This window comes from Anopheles cruzii, chromosome 3 (genome assembly GCF_943734635.1).
Source record: "Anopheles cruzii chromosome 3, idAnoCruzAS_RS32_06, whole genome shotgun sequence".
NCBI classification, from domain to species: Eukaryota; Metazoa; Arthropoda; class Insecta; order Diptera; family Culicidae; genus Anopheles; species Anopheles cruzii.
This window is the reverse complement of record NC_069145.1, coordinates 11,493,612-11,512,455: the sequence shown is the minus strand read 5'-3', so window position 1 is coordinate 11,512,455 and position 18,844 is coordinate 11,493,612. Positions and strand designations below refer to the sequence as shown.

The window sequence follows — 18,844 nt, the reverse complement described above, 5'->3', positions numbered from 1 at the left end:
GTACAAGTTACCGTTTTGTAGAAGCCGCCGCTAGAAAGAACAATAGAAATTGGACAGAATGTTCAACACTCACAGCAACTCTTCAGGAGTCGCGCCAAATTTCCTTCCTAATTGAAACTGACCAGAAGCGGCGTCTGGCCGCTGGGGTACTGTGGTAGGCAAACAGAATCAAATTCTTTTTGTTTCGGGCGCTCATGTTTCCGGTTTTTCCGTTTCGAATTCTTCTGACCACATAATGCCTACCCGGGAGCCGGACGGCTCCGGTGGCCGGCCCGAGGAGCTGAGTATTACTGGCTGCCCGAAGCATCGTTTGCGGTGTGCGGCCTTTCGTTAGAATCGCGCCAGTCACCAGTTCCCGGGGACCCGTGGGCTGGGAGCCACCAGAATCGAAAGGACAACATTAGGGCTCGGGTTCAGGTTTCCTTCGGGTCGACCACCAGGACCGCCATCGCCGCCCCACCAACTCTGTTTGGTAAACATTAACGCTTATGAGTGGTGCTTCTGCCCAGAATATGGTACGGTGCAGTACTGTTCTCGCAAAGAAATGTCTGCCAAACGTACCGCGCAGTCGAAGAAGCCGGCAACCGCGCCATTCTGTCTCCTTTGGTAGTGGCTGGGCGTGACGGAGACGGCCACTGTCTCCTGATGGGTTGCGGAAAATAATTTGCCCAAAGTATCTCGCGGCAGTTGGCGAACCATTTGTGGCGGTCACTGTCTTTACGTCGACCGACATTATGCCGACATTTACTTCGAACGAGCGGGCCGCGGTCGGCTGTGGTTAAATTAATTAAACCGTACATACTGCGGCTCGGTTCGGCTATTCGCGAACTATTAATTGATGGCCCAAAAATTGGCAACCATCGGGGCACGATTTACGAGACGATACTTTATGGTTAATGGGGCGCTTGTAAAATAAACGGCCGCAGGGGGTCGGGCAGGGCCGTGCTCCACAACCTTACTCCGGGTTTCCAGGGGGTTTTATTGTCCGACCGATCTCGGGCTCCGCTATTTTCGTACCAAATGATTCTTCCGGAAAGTTACACAAAGGAGGTAATAAGCAAAATTAATGACAACCTTGTCTGGAAACCTATAGAATCATCGCGGCTCCAAACGGGGTGGGCCCATCTTCGGGTATCTCCGGGTATCGCTCCTATCAGATTGCGTGCAAATTGCAAATTAACCGATTTATTCAAACCTAATCCTGCGAAACGCTGCCACAGTTTTTGGGTGAAGAACCCTCCGATCAGCGGTCCGATCCACATCGGTTGCGGTGATTGAAACAAATCTCCTCCGTCCGGTTCGCAGTACGCGCCAACGATTAATTATCCCTTTTCGCGGGCCGGAGGGGGGATGGGATCCGTAATCCTGGACAAGCCGAAACACGCAAAAAATACACCCTGAGCCACTGATTCGAGCCGGAACAGGCTCGATAAACCGCACGCATTGTCGTTCAACCGTGATGATGAGGATGCTGCTGTCCATGGCATGGCGGTGATGGCGGTTGCTGTCGCGGAATCACAGTGCACAGTGATGACGCGCACCGCTCCCGACACGATGATTGGAAACACGATACGACAACAGCAAGTGAAAAAATAGCGGCAAACAGCGACCCCCCAACCGATTCAGCACTTTGTCAGCGGGCTAGGCCACAAACACGCCCGGGGACCCGTGGAGAGTAGATAAAACGGGACCGGGCCGGGCCAGGAGCCGGGCCGAGCGTTCAGCAACCATGTTTAGCAACCCGTACACTAAATCCGTCACTCCGTAGCTCTGGGCGCGATGCGATCGATGCAAAGTGTTGTCTAACGGAGCATAAAATTATCGGCAGCCGAACGGCCGATTGGCGCTGCTCTGGCATGCATCGGTGGCGTTCACTATCAGTCGACAGGCTCGAGTCGATGCACGGTCAGGCTCGAGCCGATCGGTTTCACTTTTCACCGGGCCCGGCCCACCCCGACTCCGCAGTGGTGCCCCTGACGTGGTGCAATCAACGTCGGGCCCGTCCGAGTGATGCCGATTAATTATGATGTTGAGCAGTTACCGCAGTCGGCAACTGTACTCTGAATCACGGCGACGACGATTGATGGAGATATGGTGATTAGATGGACTCGCCGTGTGCGCTCTCTCTCTCTCTCTCGCTCAGCGGTGAAGGCTCTCGACAGCGATAAACTGGAGCGATGGGTGCCCGTCACGCGATCGCGATACATCAAACGATCGGCACCACGTTGGCACACCGGGGTTTGCGTGCATGTTGCGCACGTGAAATTAAGATGCCAAACGATTGTGAAAGTAACGTGTAGCTGGGCGTACGTTTTTCGTTTCGTTTCGGGTTCAAAATTTCCAAAATCATCCCATGAAACTTTGAATGCAGCGATGAGCGATTCCTTTTCTGAAGCTCGTCGAACAAGATTCGAACCGCACGGCGACCGCTTCGGATTTTATTGGACGCGGCATGCTGCCCAACGTCAAGTGGACACCCGCATCGACGGTAATGTAATCCTTTCGCCGATGTGTCGCCATCCGCCCAGCTGCCGCAGTACGCATTGCGGGTTGCATCCTGCCGAGCAGGGCGCTGTGGTGCCTTTCCGGGCCCCCCAGGGGATGCGATTCATTTGACGCGCGCACGCATCGATATGGTCGGGTGGAATAGCGTTATCCGTTACCGGGTCCCGGCCCTGGCCCCGGCTCCCGGCTGGTTTTATTGAACACTCATTGTAATTTAATATCGCTTCTCGCGGCGACCGGATTGACCACAGACCGGGCCCGGGTCTTCGATGGGATGGACGGGTTCCGCTAAACCCGAAACGGAGCGTAAAAGCTCGAGAAGATTCCATCGCGAACCCCCGCGGGGGGCCCTAACCACAGGCCACCCATTGCCCTCTCTGGGTTAGTGTGCCCGGCAACCGCACATTAATTAAATCGGGGGTGTTAATTACGTCGAGCAGTGTCGAGGTTCCGTCACCACTGCACTAATGGCGATGATTGCAAACAATTGCGAGGCTGCTCGTTGAATGTTTGCTCCGAAGAAGCGTAACGTAACTCGTGTCCGAAATCTTTGCAAAATTCATAAACCCCGAATCACGCGGCAGATTTAGAAGACCGCGAAGGAAACAGAAAAGACCCGTCATCCGCAGCGCGCACGTCAACGGACGAGAAAAGTGAGCTCCGGGGTTCGCACTCGGGATGGGTGTCGTTTCCTTCTTTCTTTCTGCTCTTTTCTGGCTACCCAATTACGTGCACGAGACATGTAATCTTTCGACCGAGGCACGCCCCGGCCAAACCCTCCCCCCCCACGCAGGACAGTTTTCCGTAGTATATTTTATGTGTCACCCGTCGGGTCGGGTCGGCTGCCTGGTTCCACCAGTTTTCCTGTTATCGTCCTCCGTCAGAGAACCCTTTTTTGGGGCCATTTTATGTGCGGCCCCCTTCCATCAGGGCACACCCGGCTGCCCCGGAACCACCAAAGTTTGATGCCACCAGCAGGTTTTTGGCAAATTTTCGTTTTCGCCGTTACAGCCGCCTGAAGGCGGATTCGGTTTCATTTTTACAGCATTTCTCCTGGCCATCAGAAGTGAAGCAAAAAAAAACGGGGGCTGCCGAGCCGAAAATGGTGTCTTTACCCTCCCCCCGTTAGAAAGAGCGTATCGAACCCCTGATCGCCCCGCCGATCCGCCGGTTGGTAGGGAATAAATAAAATCAGCGCCGCATCCACCGGCCGAAGCGTTGGCCGACGACCGTCAGCGAGTCTGAAGTTGCACTTCGGAAGGTGAAATAGTCCAAAACAAATTTGCCCATTCAATTTCACTTTCATCGCGCGCCACGTATTTACGCGCGCGGGCGAAAGCTTGAAATTGTCTGCTGCGGCGGGCGTGATTGATGCGTGTGGCTTTGCGATCTGCGTCTTTGCGTATTCGAATCAAACTCTCCGCGTAAAGCCGCTCGTCGGTTGCTCATTAGGAGAGGTGCCTCACGGGAACGCGTTGCCGTTTTAAGCACAGTTTCATAACCTTCCAAGTAGTGCCGTGTTCGGGTGCTCTCTGTAGACCGTTGGCTTTTTGTTCCTTGCTTAAGAGATTGTTACCTTAGCCTTTAGCTTACCGGGTCTCTTTTGTCATTGAAAAAGCAAACCTTGCGTAGGGCGCGCTTTAATTCTAGGATTTTATATTTTCCCCGCGGCAAATATTTAACAACCCTAACAGACTCCCCGGGTCAACAGATTCTTAATTTGATTTCGTTCCCTTCGGGGCGTAGTCGTGGACTGGGCCAAAATTTACGAAGGCGTTTCTCGCACGAAATGACTGAAGAAATGGAACTTTTGCCAAGATGCACACACTCTGGTACACTCTGGTCTCTTTTCGTTTAGTTAAGTAGTAATTACTTATTAAGGCCAAACAAGATTTTTTCACCAATTTTCCATCCATTTTCTCTTGCAACTCAACATCTTTCAATACGTTTCGCCATGAAAAGAACGCTCTATGTTGTCCCGGTTCGCTACTTTGATCTATCGATTGTCTCAAAAGCAATCGAAGAGGGCTTTGAGTATCACGAAACCAAAAACCCATCGATCCACGTTCAGAGTGACACAATTTAAAACCGGCGGCCGACACATAGTTTTCATAATTTGTCATTCGCCCGATGTTATCCCTAAAGTGGCTGAAAATTGCCCGTGCCGAAAAAAACCGCAAACAATTCATACCGGAAAATTTTTGTTAGCGTGACAAGTTGCCAGTCGTCGCCTGCTTTGATAAAAGACTGCCATCAATCACCGACCGGGAGGCCGCGTGCGCACATTTGGTCTGTCACTTCTGTCTGAACCTTCGGCACCCAAAACAGGCCCATTATCTATGGGCGCATCCCTCGTCACCGCGAGCGCCATTAAGCGGTGGCGCTTCGCTGAATGAAAATTTATGATCTGCTAAAAGAACCGAACACCGCTTTTCCCCACCGCTCCTGGCCGGTGCCGGAGTCCGGTGCGGGGTGTTTTTCCGGGGAAAATAAAACGTCCATGCAAAAAAGCTTCCCCTTTCTGCCGCGGCATCTTGCCACTAATCGTGTCGGTTGGGCGCGCAATCAGAATGGGTTCTCGTGGTTGATGGTGCGCGGCCATTTCGACATTTGATTTTACCAAGGGATTTGTTTTCCCTACAGACACCTACACTGGTGCCGGCCGTGCCGCACCGGCAGCCCGGCGTACTGTTTATGGGGGGAAACATTTTAATCATCATTAAAACCGGACCCTAATCGGATGTTTGGTTTAACTCTGGAAAGGTTTTACGGTTATGGAAACGGTTTTCGCGTGGCTTTCGTGGCGGTGGTGCTGATGGTCTGGTGAGTTATCTGCCGCTCGCAGTCCACCCGCGCCAATCCGGCGACGGCCAGTGCTGCTGGCTAAAGTCAATTTGACAGTTCTTTAATCATCGTCCGAACCAACCACCAAGCACCGGGGCATCCCGCAAACGCGTCGCGTTCAATGATAAATGTGACGTTTAATTACATTCTGTTTCTACTCAACCACGCTTAAAACAACGATCGGCGGCACCATCGTCGGCGGTTGGCTCACCATTTTCCCGCAGCTGGTTACAGTAACGCACTGACACGTTCCCCGGGCTTGACTGATGGTCTCTGGCGGACCGTACCTTCTGGTCGCGCCCCGGCCGAACAATGAAACGAGTGTTTATCACCCCTTTTTCTGCTTCTTCTTCTTCTTCCCGGTAACCGATTCCAGTCAAGGTTGATTCACTTCCGCCGCGCGTCGGAACCGTTTCTGGTTTTACGACGTTTGTACGCTGTTGCTCGCGTTAAGCAGATCCGCCTTTTAACGACTTCATAAAACTCTCCACGGAGAGAAAACGCAACAACAAAAAACCGGCCGTTGGGGCCGGCATCGGGTTCGGTGTTCAGGTTCGATCATCACACGATCTTCATCGTGTGGAACCTTCGTGGTCTTTGGTGCGATCCATTGAGCCGGAAAAAGGGGGAAAACAAACACACATGACACACGGCACCCTAGTAGGTAAGGCCATTGTGTCCTCCTTGCCATCTCGCGCGCGCGTGTGTGTGTGCCGAAGTCGCGATGGGAGGAATGAAAATCTGTTTACATAACACCGGCTCCCCGGCAACCGTGGCACGCGGGCGGCCTCCTAATGGAAAACAATCAAAATCACGGCCAGCAACCACGCGGAACTCGGCAGGTGCTTCGGCGGTCGCGGTTCGCTGCCATCGGTTTGCCGCCCACCGGTAATGGGCGCGCGCTCCGCCTGCCAACGGCACGCACCGGTCGCGCGGTGCTGGGATTCACTTTTCGGTGACCAACGAACCGGAATACGGTATCGAACGTGTCCCGTTCTGGGAATAGTCCGCCCGGGGGACCCGGCTGATACCACCCTTTTAGGTTTAGGTTGCAAAAACTGCAGGCACAGCAGCTCAGCAAGCAACAAGCCACGTCCTTGCGGCCCCAGGACCGACCACTATGCCGATGTCGATTTTCATTAGTCAAAATAGAATACAATGTGTGCCCATCACGTTTATCAACGTTACGGAAAACTACTTTGCCGTGGCCACTGTGGCGGAACCCCCAATTATGATCGGCAGCATCAGTGATACCGTTCCGTCGTGACCGCACGACGACCCCATAACGGTCGGCGAGGTGGGGCGCGCAGCTTCTGGCGTTGGAGTATTTTTATCACAAACATTCGATCGATGCGATGGCAGACGATGACAGTGGGCAACAGTGGGTTCGTCCTCTCAGCCGGAAGTGGAAGTAGAGAGCCCTGTCCTGTTCCTTCGGCAACACCGCGAGACCACCACCCCGTCGTCGGTAGCGTGGAGCATTACGATGTAAATTTCCTGAATCGATACACAGAGCACCCGGCTCGATACTTCAGTGTGCTCAGAAGAAGAGTGAAGTCTCCGGGAGTACCGTAGGACTTCAGGACACGGCTCACACTTCAGCCACACAGTTGACCTCGTTCGTGAGGAGCACGCCTCCCGGGGCGGGGTGACTGTCTCTCGTCTCTCGGCCCTCTCGCTGTGATGGAAGAAAGATTAATTGAGCCGTTGTTACAAATTGACGATGGCCAATTCCCGGGGTGGTACGCAGCCTGTGACCTTAACGATCGGAGATGGAGATGACAGCTTTTCATTTCCTCCACCGTTTCGCTTCGTCGGTCGGTATTTGTCCTGAAACATGGCACGAAGGGACCTTTCTCGTTGTGAGTTGAATTGCGGGTTTCGGAATTCCGCAACAAATTCCTGGTCTGGAATGGGGTGTGCCACCGCTTCCAATAGTTCCGGAAACGAAATCTGATCACTAGCAGCGTGCCGTGCCTTTGATCTTGGTTGGTGGGCGAACCAACGACACAGCCGCCAGCCAGGAATATGGGGCAATATTTTGTTTTAATTCTTCTTCGCCCCTGCACAATTTAGGGCGCACCCTGGACTTGGCCCAATTTGCGATTGTTCGTGTTCGTGGAGAAAAGGCGTAAAAAGGATCAACAATCAACACAGAATACGATCCAAACGAAGCTTCTTTCCAGCAGCGATAATGTTGCTTCACCGCTCGGGGCTCCCTGAAGTGGGTCATTCAAATACGGTCCGGGAAAAGCGGTGTGTCGCGAGCGAAAGGAAAAACTCAAAACACTCAACAGCGACTCGAAAGCGGCCTCGCACCCCGAAACAGAAAACACAACCGTAGAAGAGCTCTTACTCTTTCCGCCGGTTCCGTGCTGTGAATCCACGTCCCGGAATGGGTGGCCCGCATCCCGCGTGCTTCTGCCGCCAGATATTATGGACCCGTAATTGACCTTATCGTTATAACGAAGGATAACGTGCTGCTGCTGCTGTTGCTACCTTCGAAGCAAACACGGTGCCCGAGAACTTGGTGGAAAATTCAAAGGAATCACTTTTCCACGGTTTGTGGAATCGAAAACAAACGAAAGCGCGGCAACGGCAACGAGAGCGTCCCGGGACCATCGGAAACGTCGCAACCGTATCGCTTAGCCGGGGCTCCGAAAGCAAACTGACAACCACAACTTCGCGTGGCGTGGGTACACCATCTTCAGCGCCACCGTTCCGTTTGTTTCGGGCAACTTATTTTCGCCATTTCACTTCGAGCGCTCCGGAACGGAGGAGCAGTGGGAAAGCAGGGGCTCCGGCTACCCGACCCGTGTTTGTGTACGTGATTAGACGTCCTTCGCACGGTCCCGATTCCGGTTCTGTGGGGTTTGCCTTCGTCCGTAATTTGAATGTCGCGTGACATTATTCGTAGCTCGCGCACACCGGTTTGTTTGGGTTTGGCTCGCCGAGCGAGGCCGTCATTTCATTACGCCCTCCGAATTGCTTGTAATTGGATGAGTTTATTTTCCAACGCGTACACATTCCCACCCGGCAAAGTTGTACCCGGCACACCCGGCCGCGAATGCCTCGTTAAATTGAAAGAGAAATCAAAGCAAGGAGAAGAAAAACCCCACCCGACGGCGGCGCTCGGGGCTGCCATTTTCCCAACCTACATTTTAAAGACTCAATTCAATCGCTTCGCATTCCCTGTGGGACCGTAAACAATCGCAACAAGGGCAGATAAAACGGACGCGTCCGCACCGTATTCGTTGATGGTGTAATGCTCGAGATAATAAAAATAAATTAACCTACTACGCGCCCGTGTGTCAGATGGGGCGTGCTTTTTGATCGGTCCCGGATCACCGGGAAAAGGTGGCTCGAATTTTGGGAAAATAATCATAAAAACGCCACTCACATTCAACTTTTATTACGATAATCATAATCATTTTTGGCCGCTGATTTGGACATTTTTAGACCGTCGCAGCCAGTTTGCAAACAAGGCGCACCAGGCGCCTCCATCGCCACACGCATTGCGGTCATTGAACGCAAAGAGCGCCCGATGGCAAAAGCCCTTGACTTCCGTGGGCGGTAAAAATGGACGCCTCAACCCCCAGCGAGATGGGTGTTCTGGGCACTAATCCGGATTAAATCGGGGATGAGGGAAGCGGAACCCTGGAAGATGCACCGCAGAAAGGCACGTGTTGCGCCCGGGGGGGGTACACACAGAAGTCAAACTTTTAATAAAACCGCAACCACGGCGGGCTAAAAGTTCGCTAAGCCAAAAAGCGATCGCGCGAATATTCGACACCGACCATCTGCTGCCGGATGATGGTCTGAGGTCGTGGCCACTCACAGCGAAACTTCGGCACCGTACGACGGCAGCGAGGAGAGTGCTGGGCGTCGCGTTTCCCTCGCCAGGGAAATTACCAGCTAAACGATAAGGGCCTCTCACAGGCACCCGCGCTCGAGTGCCTTTTAAAGGGCACAGTTCAAGTTTTTAAAATAATATTTGTTTTTTTTTTTTGGCAAACATTCTCCATGCTCCATGCTACAAGAGCCCCAGCTCTCGTTATCCGGTCCGCTCTTTCGCTAATGGAAAATTAATTTCTCTTTTCCGCAGCAATCGTTCAGGGCCCTCGACACGGCGTCGATAGAATCAATCATCAACAGCAGCGGCAGCAGCAGCAGGAGCACGAAAAACGGACACAGGGATGGAACCGATGGAGGCCCGGGTGGCCATGCTGCAGGACCTGAAGATACAGTCGTTCGACACGATCCGATTCGCCTCCTACCGGACGGCCTGCAAGCTGCGCTACGTCCAAAAGTCCACCAACCGTAAGCTGCACACCGTCATGGCCCCGAGCCACCCGATCCGGTGCCGTTGCCGTTGCTTAATTGATTTTCGTTTCCCATTTCCGCCCCGCCCAGTGCATCTGGTCGATATCTGGAACGTGATTGAGGCGTTCCGTGAGAATGGACTCAACACGCTCGAGCCGCAGAACGAGGTCAGCGTGAGCCGGCTGGAAACGCTCGTCAGCTCGCTGTACCACAACCTCAACAAGCGCCTGCCGCCCAACCAGCAGGTGCACGTGGACTCGAAGGCGAGCCTGCTGCTGAACTGGCTGCTGGCGGCTTACTCCAGCGACAACTCGGGCAAGATTCGCGTGTTCTCGATCAAGGTGGCGCTCGCGATCATGTGCGCCGGCAAGATGGTCGACAAGCTGCGGTGTAAGTGTCACTGGGGTCTGAAAAACACAGAAAAACAGAAAGCTAAAGATCACCGATTGTAACTCTATCCCGCAGATGTTTTCTCACAAATTTCGGACGGCGCCGGCCAGCTCATACACTGGAAGTTGGGTGATTTTCTGCGCGAGGTGCTCGCCCTGCCGGCGGCCGTCTTCGAGTCGCCCACGTTCTACTACAAAGAGGGTCTCGAGTCGGAGATCTTCCCGGTGGAGAACAAGATCACGGTGAACGACTTCATGGCGGGCTTCATGACCGAACCGGGGCCGGCCTGTCTCGTGTGGATGCCGCTGCTGCACCGGCTGGCCACGGTCGAAACCGTCGTCCACCCGACCGTCTGCTCCGTGTGTATGCGCGAGAACTTTACCGGCTTCCGGTACCGGTGCCAGCGCTGCCACGGGTACCAGCTGTGCCAGGACTGCTTCTGGCAGGGCCGGGTCTCGCTGAACCACCAGAACGACCACGAGGTGAAGGAGTACTCGAGCTACAAGAGCCCCAGCAAACAGATTGGCCATTCGCTGCGCAAGAGCTTCCGCTGTGTGCCGGACAAACCGACGCAGGCGTTGCCCCGGTTTCCGGAGCTGCCCGAAAAGACGCTCAACCTGTCACACATCGTGCCACCGTCGCCCCTGCCATCGCACAACGGGTTCCCCGACGGTGGCATCCCCGGCATGTACGATCGGAGCAGTACACTGGACTCACGGTAAGCGAATTTCGGTGACGGCGACGAAAACGAACCGGTTTCTGACTTTTTGAGCCCTTTTGCGATGGGACGTTTCCTTTGCAGAGCCACCGGACTGTCGCTGGACAGCAACGGGACATCGGGAACGCGCGGTGCGGTGAACTCGAACGACGAAGAACACAGACTGATCGCGCGGTACGCCGCACGACTCGCACAAGAAAGCCGAACGGTAAACTCAATCTCCATCCTCCATCACTCGATCGATGTGTAATGTCGAACTCTTTCTCTCTCCCTCGCACAGCCCGGCGGTTCGGCTCCGGATCCGGTGCAAATCGGTCTGGACAGTTCGCGGGCCCAGCGCGAGCTGATCATGCAGCTCGAGTCGAAGAACAAGGAAATTATGCGCGAAATTCAGAAACTGCGCCGCCAGCAGGAAGCGGAACAGGTGGCACCCGAAAGCCCGGCCCTCATGAACGAGCTGCGGGCCCTGCGGCAGCGGAAGGGCGAACTCGAGGGTCACCTCGGCGCGCTGCAGGACTCGCGGCGCCAGCTCATGGGCCAGCTGGAGGGTCTGATGCGGATGTTGAAAAACCATCAAACGCAGAGCCCACGCTCGACGCCCAACTCTAGTCCACGGTCGGGCAAAAGTCCACCGTTACCGCAAGGTAGGACGCGGTACGCCTGTGGCGCGCGCGTTTTAACCCAAAGCTCTGGATCTCTTTGCTCTCATTAGGTCCCCCGATGCCCAACCAGGGCCCCCGGCAGGGACCGATGAATGCCTGCGGTTCCGGTATGCCGCAGAATTTGCCACCCGGGATGCTTCCGCCCGGAATGCATGGCCAGGACCCGCACATGGTCGGTGGCCCCATGGATATGCGGGGCTACGCGCCCAACGGAAACAACAGTAAGTGGCCAGTTGCTTCGCTTTCGTTGTTGTGTTCCTTTCTCGCTCTCTCTCTCTCTCTCTCTCTCTGTCTGTCTGTCTCTCTCAGTCTCTCTCTTTCCGCTAGACACATTCCCTTCCCACAGTTCCCGGTTCACGCTTCCCTCACATCTCCTTTACATCCACACGTCCACAAGACCCATAAAATGAGGTTCCAAAAGCAACAACCGAAAAACAAAACCTCACGATTAACCCGCAGGCGGCCGCAGAAAGCATCCTAATGGGGAGAAACCCCCCCCCAGGATACAAAAGCTTGCTTCAGTTGTTGCTTCTGCCGTCCGCAGTTTTGTCATCCGTTAAATCTAAATGTGTTTGTTTTATCACACGATCTCTCTCACACGATTCTCTACTTTCACTGCCTAATCGGTGTCGGAGGACTACCCCATATCATTACCCTTTGTTCCGTGTATGATTTCGATCTCATTCCGTGTACGTTTGTGTGTGTGTTTGAGACTTTTCGTTCCCATCATGATCATTGGTTTGGCACCAGGGTAGACGCATTAACTAAAGGCCACCGATAAGACTAGTCCCAATCGTAACCATATCACCGCATCGCGAGCATTGCTGTAGCTTGCGCTTTCGTTTTTGCCGCGTACCGAAAAGCATTTAGTCCATCATCATCATCATCATCAGCACCACCTTCCGTCGTCGGACACGTGGCCATTTTGAATTCGCTTTTTATGACACATTCGCATTCGTCACCATTAACAGATGGTAGCACCGCTAACGGTGGTCCGCTTGGTGGGTCGAGAGCGCTGAACGCCGGGGCCGCGGCGCCGGTGGTGGTCGGTGGACGGTCCGATCTGCACTACGCGGCCGATTCCGTGTCCACCGCCATGTCCTCGCTGGTGCGCGAACTCAACTCAGGTACCTGTGACACACCTCGCACTCACGCACTCACTTCTCACCGAACTTCTTGTCATACATGTTTCCGATCTCTCTCTCTCTCTCTCTGTCTGTTTTCTTCTCACTCTTTTTTCTTCATTCTTCTCTCGCACCGAGATTGCTTCCGTCTTCCGTCACCGGTCCGGTGACCGGTTGTTGCACAAAACCCCTGTAGCCGCCCCAGTTTTCCCGGGGGCGGCGGCCACTCTTTGTGGGTCTCTCTCTCTCTGTCTCGCTCTCAACGTTACCGTTTTTCCGTTTACTGTTGCATTACTCCGTGTGTCCATCGTGTTTCTTCGGTGTCCGCGTGACTTCTTGCTTCGGAATCGGCAGTGAATGTGACTTCAAAATTCGATCATTTTGAGCTTTCGCACTTAGTGTAGCTTCAATAGCGCTTCTTACTGTCACGATCAAGAAACGGCTCTCACTCAACTCAGTGGTCGTGTGTTGTTTTATTATCATTCTAAACTCCACTTCTTAGCTTCTCGCTTCTCGTTGCTTTATTTGTGTATGTGCACGTGTCCATGTGTGAGCACGAACTGTTTTTGTTTTTCTTAGCCTCAAGTACGAATCCGCAAGGGCTCTAATAAGGAAGGATATTTTGTTGGCTTAATCGAACTACACTTATGGTGAGCTGTGTGTCACGTCACGCACAGTCGTCGTCCTGGGGACGGTAATCGAACGAACGTCCAGTTCGTCTTTAAAAGCCGCGCCGCGTAGGGAATGGAGCCATTTGAAGCTAGCCATATTCGCTTGTGCTGCTATAGATTTCTTCCATCTTTCATTCCTCATCTCGATGTCGTGCTCTAGTTTTTTATTACGGGCGACCAAACTTTGCGCCGATCGCCCCATTGGTTCATTCTTCATCCAGTGCTTCTGATGTTTTCGTGTCATTGTCGTTAAGGCTACTTGTTTCCGTTAAGCTAAGCCGGTCGTAATGCCGTCTGGCCATGAGTGTGCGCGTAGAAACAATGCAACCTGTTGCTACAAACGTTTGTATCATGCCGCAGCATCAAGCCCAATCTTCAGCTTCTTCTACATATCTATTGCCCCAAACGTAAAGCCTTTAGTGCTGCCGCCTGTGCGGCTGCGATGCTACCTCCACTCACGATCGCGATCGAAATTTTGTGTGTTTCCATCTGGCACCGTTTCGAGAAACTACTATGGACCTCCTTGATTTCTAGGTTCCTCTCCGCCGGAACAGGCCTTCTTGAAGGAGCGCAGAGTTTAGTGCGGGGCGAACGGTCTTGACCAGAAGCCTGCCTCTTCGAATCAAACATCCCTCGGCGCGAGCAGTACACCCTTCGGCAGTAATGCTTCCCACTCTTCGCTTACGACGACCCCCACCGAGCCCGAACACCCATCGTGCAATGGACACACCAAGGTCCTTTAGTTTACTCCCCACAGACTAGCAAAGGTCCGGGTTTTCCAAAACTACTTCAACCACACACCCAACTCAGCGAGACCATCGGCAGCGTAGTGTGAGAAGGTTCAAACTACGAAAGATTTCAATTTGTGGCTTTAATAGAAATTTGCTAGCTTCCATAATTTAAGAACAATCCAAAACATGCGACTTGCGCCATGTGCGCGTTTAACAATAAACTACTTCGGGTTCTAAACACCACCAGGCAAAAAACAACGACAACACATGTATCGAAGCATTGCCCAACAATGCTTGCCATTAACTCAGAAAAAAAGAAAAACAAAATGCTCACACATCAGAACTTAATACTCAACAACACACATGCAACATTTCGCGCGCCCCGTTTTTTTTTTTTTTTTTTGCCACTTCCGTTTCAACACACCTCTCTGGTTTTAAATGGGAAACACTTTCCACTTCTATCGGCAGCACATTCCGAGGGCGGACGCGAAACCAATGTACATACATCTCCCTGTTTGCTTTTTGCGTTGCATTTAACATTCGCCAAGTGTTTCGTTTTGTGTTTTGATACGGCCATTACCGACGTTTCCCACCGCCCTGACACCAATTACGTGCAAACGAAAGTACAAAACCCAACCGAAGCTGCTGCGCAAACGGAGAGCTTGTTTTGTTTTTGCTTTTTTGTCGGCAAAACCATTTTGTTATGCATTTTTAACACAACCAAGGTTTACTTTTTGAAATGACAAATTACCGCCGAACCCTCTTAAAACCTTCCGGTATGCTGCGGAACTACCCCAGACCCATCACAGCTTCCAGTTTGTTAAACCCAGACCCAAACATCACAACAATGCGGTCCGATGCGTATATGATCCTTTCCGTTGAGCACACGTAACAAACACCGAACGATCGATGATCGTTTTCGATTTTTTTTCCGCATGTCAATAACAAATCAACACGCTCACCACCAACGACCACAACTCTCACGAACGGTCACCGTCGAACATCGATTTTTGGTACACTGCAACGAAAATGTACAATTCGACACTTGAAATGCTTCACTCCACCAACAACAACAACAACAACCACAACTAAACTACATTTGAACAAACACAAACACGCGATCGCGCCCACTCTCTCTGGGGGCGCACACACCAACCAACTATCGATCGGGCACCCGATTCACGATCGGTGGTGTATGATAACGAACATTGTGTGTGCGTACATTAACAAAAACTAACCACAAACCAAACACAACTCCACGCCACGCGCCACCCGTCGGGGGAACAGTTTTCTTTCCCCACTACGATGGACATCTTCCGCCCGGCGTCGTACACAAACCGCCGATGCGCTTCTTTTCAGAGGGATCAGACGACGATAGTATCCCATCGCAGCATGCTATGCGTCACTCGCTAGGTAAGCATAATTCGAGCTCATTCACTTTCTTTTCGCCAAATAAAAGCGACCCCAGCTTTTCGCGTGGGTTCGGTTGCTTCACTCAAAGCGAATTGTGAGGGGGGTCCAGGGAGCCTTGGAAACTCGTGGCCTGGACCCGCGGCCTGTGACAAGTTAACACATACCATTTACCCAGGAGAAAGCCTTCCACAAAAACATGGAAAATCCTTTAAAATAGCATCGCCGCCTGCTTCATGATTTTGGCCACGCTCAAAACGCTCCGTTTCCGAACGCACTCGTGTTCACTGTTTGTCCGTTTTTTTGTTGTGTTTTGTTTAAACATTTTTCTAATTGTTTTGTTTCACGGTTTAGAAGGCACCCGCTTATATTTGAACACCAATTCTCTGTCCTGTTTTCTCGTGTACACCAAACGATGTTTCTTCTGATGTTCTGAAACCAAGCACGACTCACGACTTTTCCTGTGTCTCTACCAGCACGCCACAGAATGCCATCGGTTCTGTCTTTTGGTTGTCCTTCCAGCACACGCTAATGAAGCGAAAGCCACAATCGCACTTCGTGTTTTGTTTCAATAATCTTTGATAGTAGCCGCACTTGTGGAAATCATCTAATTTATCATACCCTGTAACATTAACAACCATGCGGACGCTGGAAATCGAATACACTGTTCAAGAAAACTGTTCATAGACATTCTCAGGGTCACTCGAGTAGAATAGAGAACTCAAAATAAAATCATGCCAAACAACTAACGAGAGCTAATTATCTACGCTAACAACTTAATTCACTAACAGATATTTCAGGACAATATCCACTTACTAAATTATGTTCAAAAATCAAACTATTGGCGCAACATACACACATAGTGGAAAGAAAAACAGATAAAACATTGAATTTTGTCTTTCTTAAACATTCCTTCAATTGCACCGTGTACCTGTGCTTCAGACGTTAGCTTTAGAAAGGTTCCATCGAAACAATCCATTACCTTTTTGAATCTCTTCCAGATTTCGACGAGATGCACATGACGACCCACGAATGGAGCGAAAAGGTGGGTGTCTGATCAATTACTCCAATTCGAGACATTATTTTCTCAAACTCACACTCTCATCTGTCACATCTAATCGTTTGCAGGATAATACTCAATGGCAGGAGCAGTTCGCTGCCTGGAGTCTGCACTCGCAAAATCAGTAAACGCGGATAGAACGCGCAACGTTCTAACGTTACGTGACATCGTCCGCAAACCTCCTGACGGAGTGTCCTGATTCGTCGTACTCCGTTGTTTTTAGTGTATCACTAAAGCACACAAAAGACACCTTAACACACTCGTCGCCCGACACGACTGTTAGATTCCTGTTCCGCACCTACGCATACTAAACGCTTAGCGAACAGCTTCTTTCGATTATTTGCATTCCGTTGGCGTGCGGTAAAATTGAGTGTTTCTCAATCGCTTAAAAACAGCAATAATGCAACCCAAATGCATCTTTCATTTGGTTGTTGTATTTAATCGGTTGCATCGAAATGTGTTAGAAAACGGTTTATGAGAGCCCCAGGAACCAGCGAAACCAAATCGTAGTTGATTCAGTCCCCACCATGACTATTCATGACTATTTTACTTACACAAACATTAAAAGTAATCATGAGCGTAGCGAAAACGACGACGCACTGGTGGAAACTTTGCCATTGAGAACTCGCAGCCACAGACGAGGAAACGTATCTTGCCAGATTTAATGAAGCATGTTCGTTCGATTTCATTTTATTGCTGTTTTGATTTTGACATAACGTCATAATTTCAACCAGAAATTCCTAGATGAATCCTTCAGTAAGGGTCTTCCAATACTATTGTATATGACTTCTTAGTTTAGTATTATGTTCAGTTTTCCCAGTCAAAAGCTACATGATTTCATGCGTTACAGGGATTGATTTTTAAGTTCGCATTCGTTTGTTGTATGCAATTAATTTTAATAAAGAAAATTGTCTTTTTGTTGACTATTCGTAATTGTGACTTCGTTTCAACTTGTTTTTTTTTGGTTTGTTCCTCAGTAAAGAAACTTTAGTGCAAAACCCCATTACTTCGACGTCCAAGACACTTCATGGTTTGAAGAATTTGTTACCATTACTTTGATAGCGATAGAGATGTTCGCCTAGTTAGTTTTGTCCGCTTAGCACGGCCCAGCATATCGTACGCAGAGCGAAAGGCGCATTTACGCACCCCCGAAACCATGGACTGGCCCGGATCTCATATCATATACCCACACCCTTGAGCACTGCGACATCGTAATCCTTGTCATTGGACACTAATCAACATTATTCGATATATCCTATATCATCTATCCCGTTCGTATGCTTCGCGGTCGTGGAAAACCTTTGTACCAGAGAGGTAGCTAAATCGGTGTCCATCGAAGGCTAACCAAAGCATTTGCAGTTTATGAATCAAGACGGTATCCCATTGCGAAAACGGGAGTAAAAAACTAAAAACAGTGTATGTACATACGAACCAAGATAGCAAAATATTCAACGTAATATCGGAACATTGGAAACAAGCAAAATTTGCAACACAAACCGGATGGTGGTTAGTAAAACGAAACAATTATCAGCAAAACGAAATAGTAAAATCCATATTTAGGTACCGTTGCGCAGCAAAGTTAATCGAGCAAAATTAGAGAGAAATAAATCCCAGTGGCTAAATTCTTTGATCGAAACGACAGTATTCCCGCTAGGCCAGGGTGTTCCCGATCGAAGCGGTAAAACCCAAAAGTAGTAAAGTTAGGAAAACCGGAAAACAGTACACACGACCGAAGCATGATATTAGAAAGTTCATTCCGTTCCATGTACGGCGAGACCGATCGAAACAATGATGCATGCCCAATGCATTTCGCGGAACTATACCATTAGTTAATCCGAAAGTTCTCCCGCCATCTGCGCGATACCGAAGGGCGGGCGAATGGTGCCAGAAGCCACGCAAGAAGGGAACCAGAGTCTACAAGTTGAAAACATGTACCAGTAGTTAGCTAACAACGATATACACGAATTTGCGAAGAAAAGGCGCCCATTATGGGAGCCGCCCTTTTCAACGACCTGATACAGAAAAAAAGTAAAATCCAAATCCTTAACTTACTCTCGCCAGTTGAAACGAATCGAAACTTGTTTGTGATGCTCGCGAAAGACGGACACGTGAAAGCGACAAACTTTTTCTATTTAACTGTGGCTCATTTATCTGCGTTCCATAGACATTACCTATCATTAGTGTTTACATTTGACGCATGGAACAATCGTAGGATGCGTGTGGCGAAGTTTTGCGTAAACGCCTGGTGCTGGGCAAAGGGGTGCACAACTGTGGGGATTGCTGGAAACTAATGGCTTGATGGAATTTTGTGGATACCTGGTGTATCTGATCCTTCAAACGAGAGGTCCAGGTTGTAGTATTAAAACGAGTATTTGTCATCACGAGTATGCACCAGGTCTAGCATTT

The 18,844-nt window shown here is 50.8% G+C and overlaps 1 protein-coding gene across 4 annotated transcripts; it reads left to right on the top strand.

Annotated features, from left to right (window-relative positions):
* The first annotated feature begins 9,536 nt into the window (after window positions 1-9,536).
* LOC128275642 (dystrobrevin beta) lies at window positions 9,537-17,434 on the top strand. 4 transcript variants are annotated; one of them, XM_053014216.1, is made up of 10 exons: window positions 9,537-9,669; window positions 9,763-10,062; window positions 10,138-10,780; window positions 10,865-10,988; window positions 11,061-11,424; window positions 11,493-11,663; window positions 12,414-12,569; window positions 15,256-15,381; window positions 16,380-16,423; window positions 16,507-17,434. In XM_053014216.1, the coding sequence occupies exons 1-10, from the start codon at window positions 9,546-9,548 to the stop codon at window positions 16,564-16,566; spliced, it is 2,112 nt and encodes a 703-aa protein (XP_052870176.1). In that variant the 5' UTR covers window positions 9,537-9,545; the 3' UTR covers window positions 16,567-17,434. The 4 variants fall into 4 exon arrangements, with proteins under 4 accessions (XP_052870176.1, XP_052870177.1, XP_052870178.1 ...); XM_053014217.1 differs by lacking the exon at window positions 15,256-15,381 and having other exon boundaries at window positions 16,380-16,429; XM_053014218.1 differs by lacking the exons at window positions 12,414-12,569; window positions 15,256-15,381.
* The last annotated feature ends 1,410 nt before the right edge of the window (window positions 17,435-18,844 follow it).

Bases quoted from the DNA above. Each gene is read 5' to 3' on its own strand.
- LOC128275642 (XM_053014216.1), top strand. From the start codon at position 9,546: ATGGAACCGATGGAGGCCCGGGTGGCCATGCTGCAGGACCTGAAGATA. The intron at 9,670-9,762 runs GTAAGCTGCACA...CGCCCCGCCCAG, and splicing joins CGTCCAAAAGTCCACCAACC to TGCATCTGGTCGATATCTGG. The intron at 11,425-11,492 runs GTAGGACGCGGT...TGCTCTCATTAG, and splicing joins AAGTCCACCGTTACCGCAAG to GTCCCCCGATGCCCAACCAG.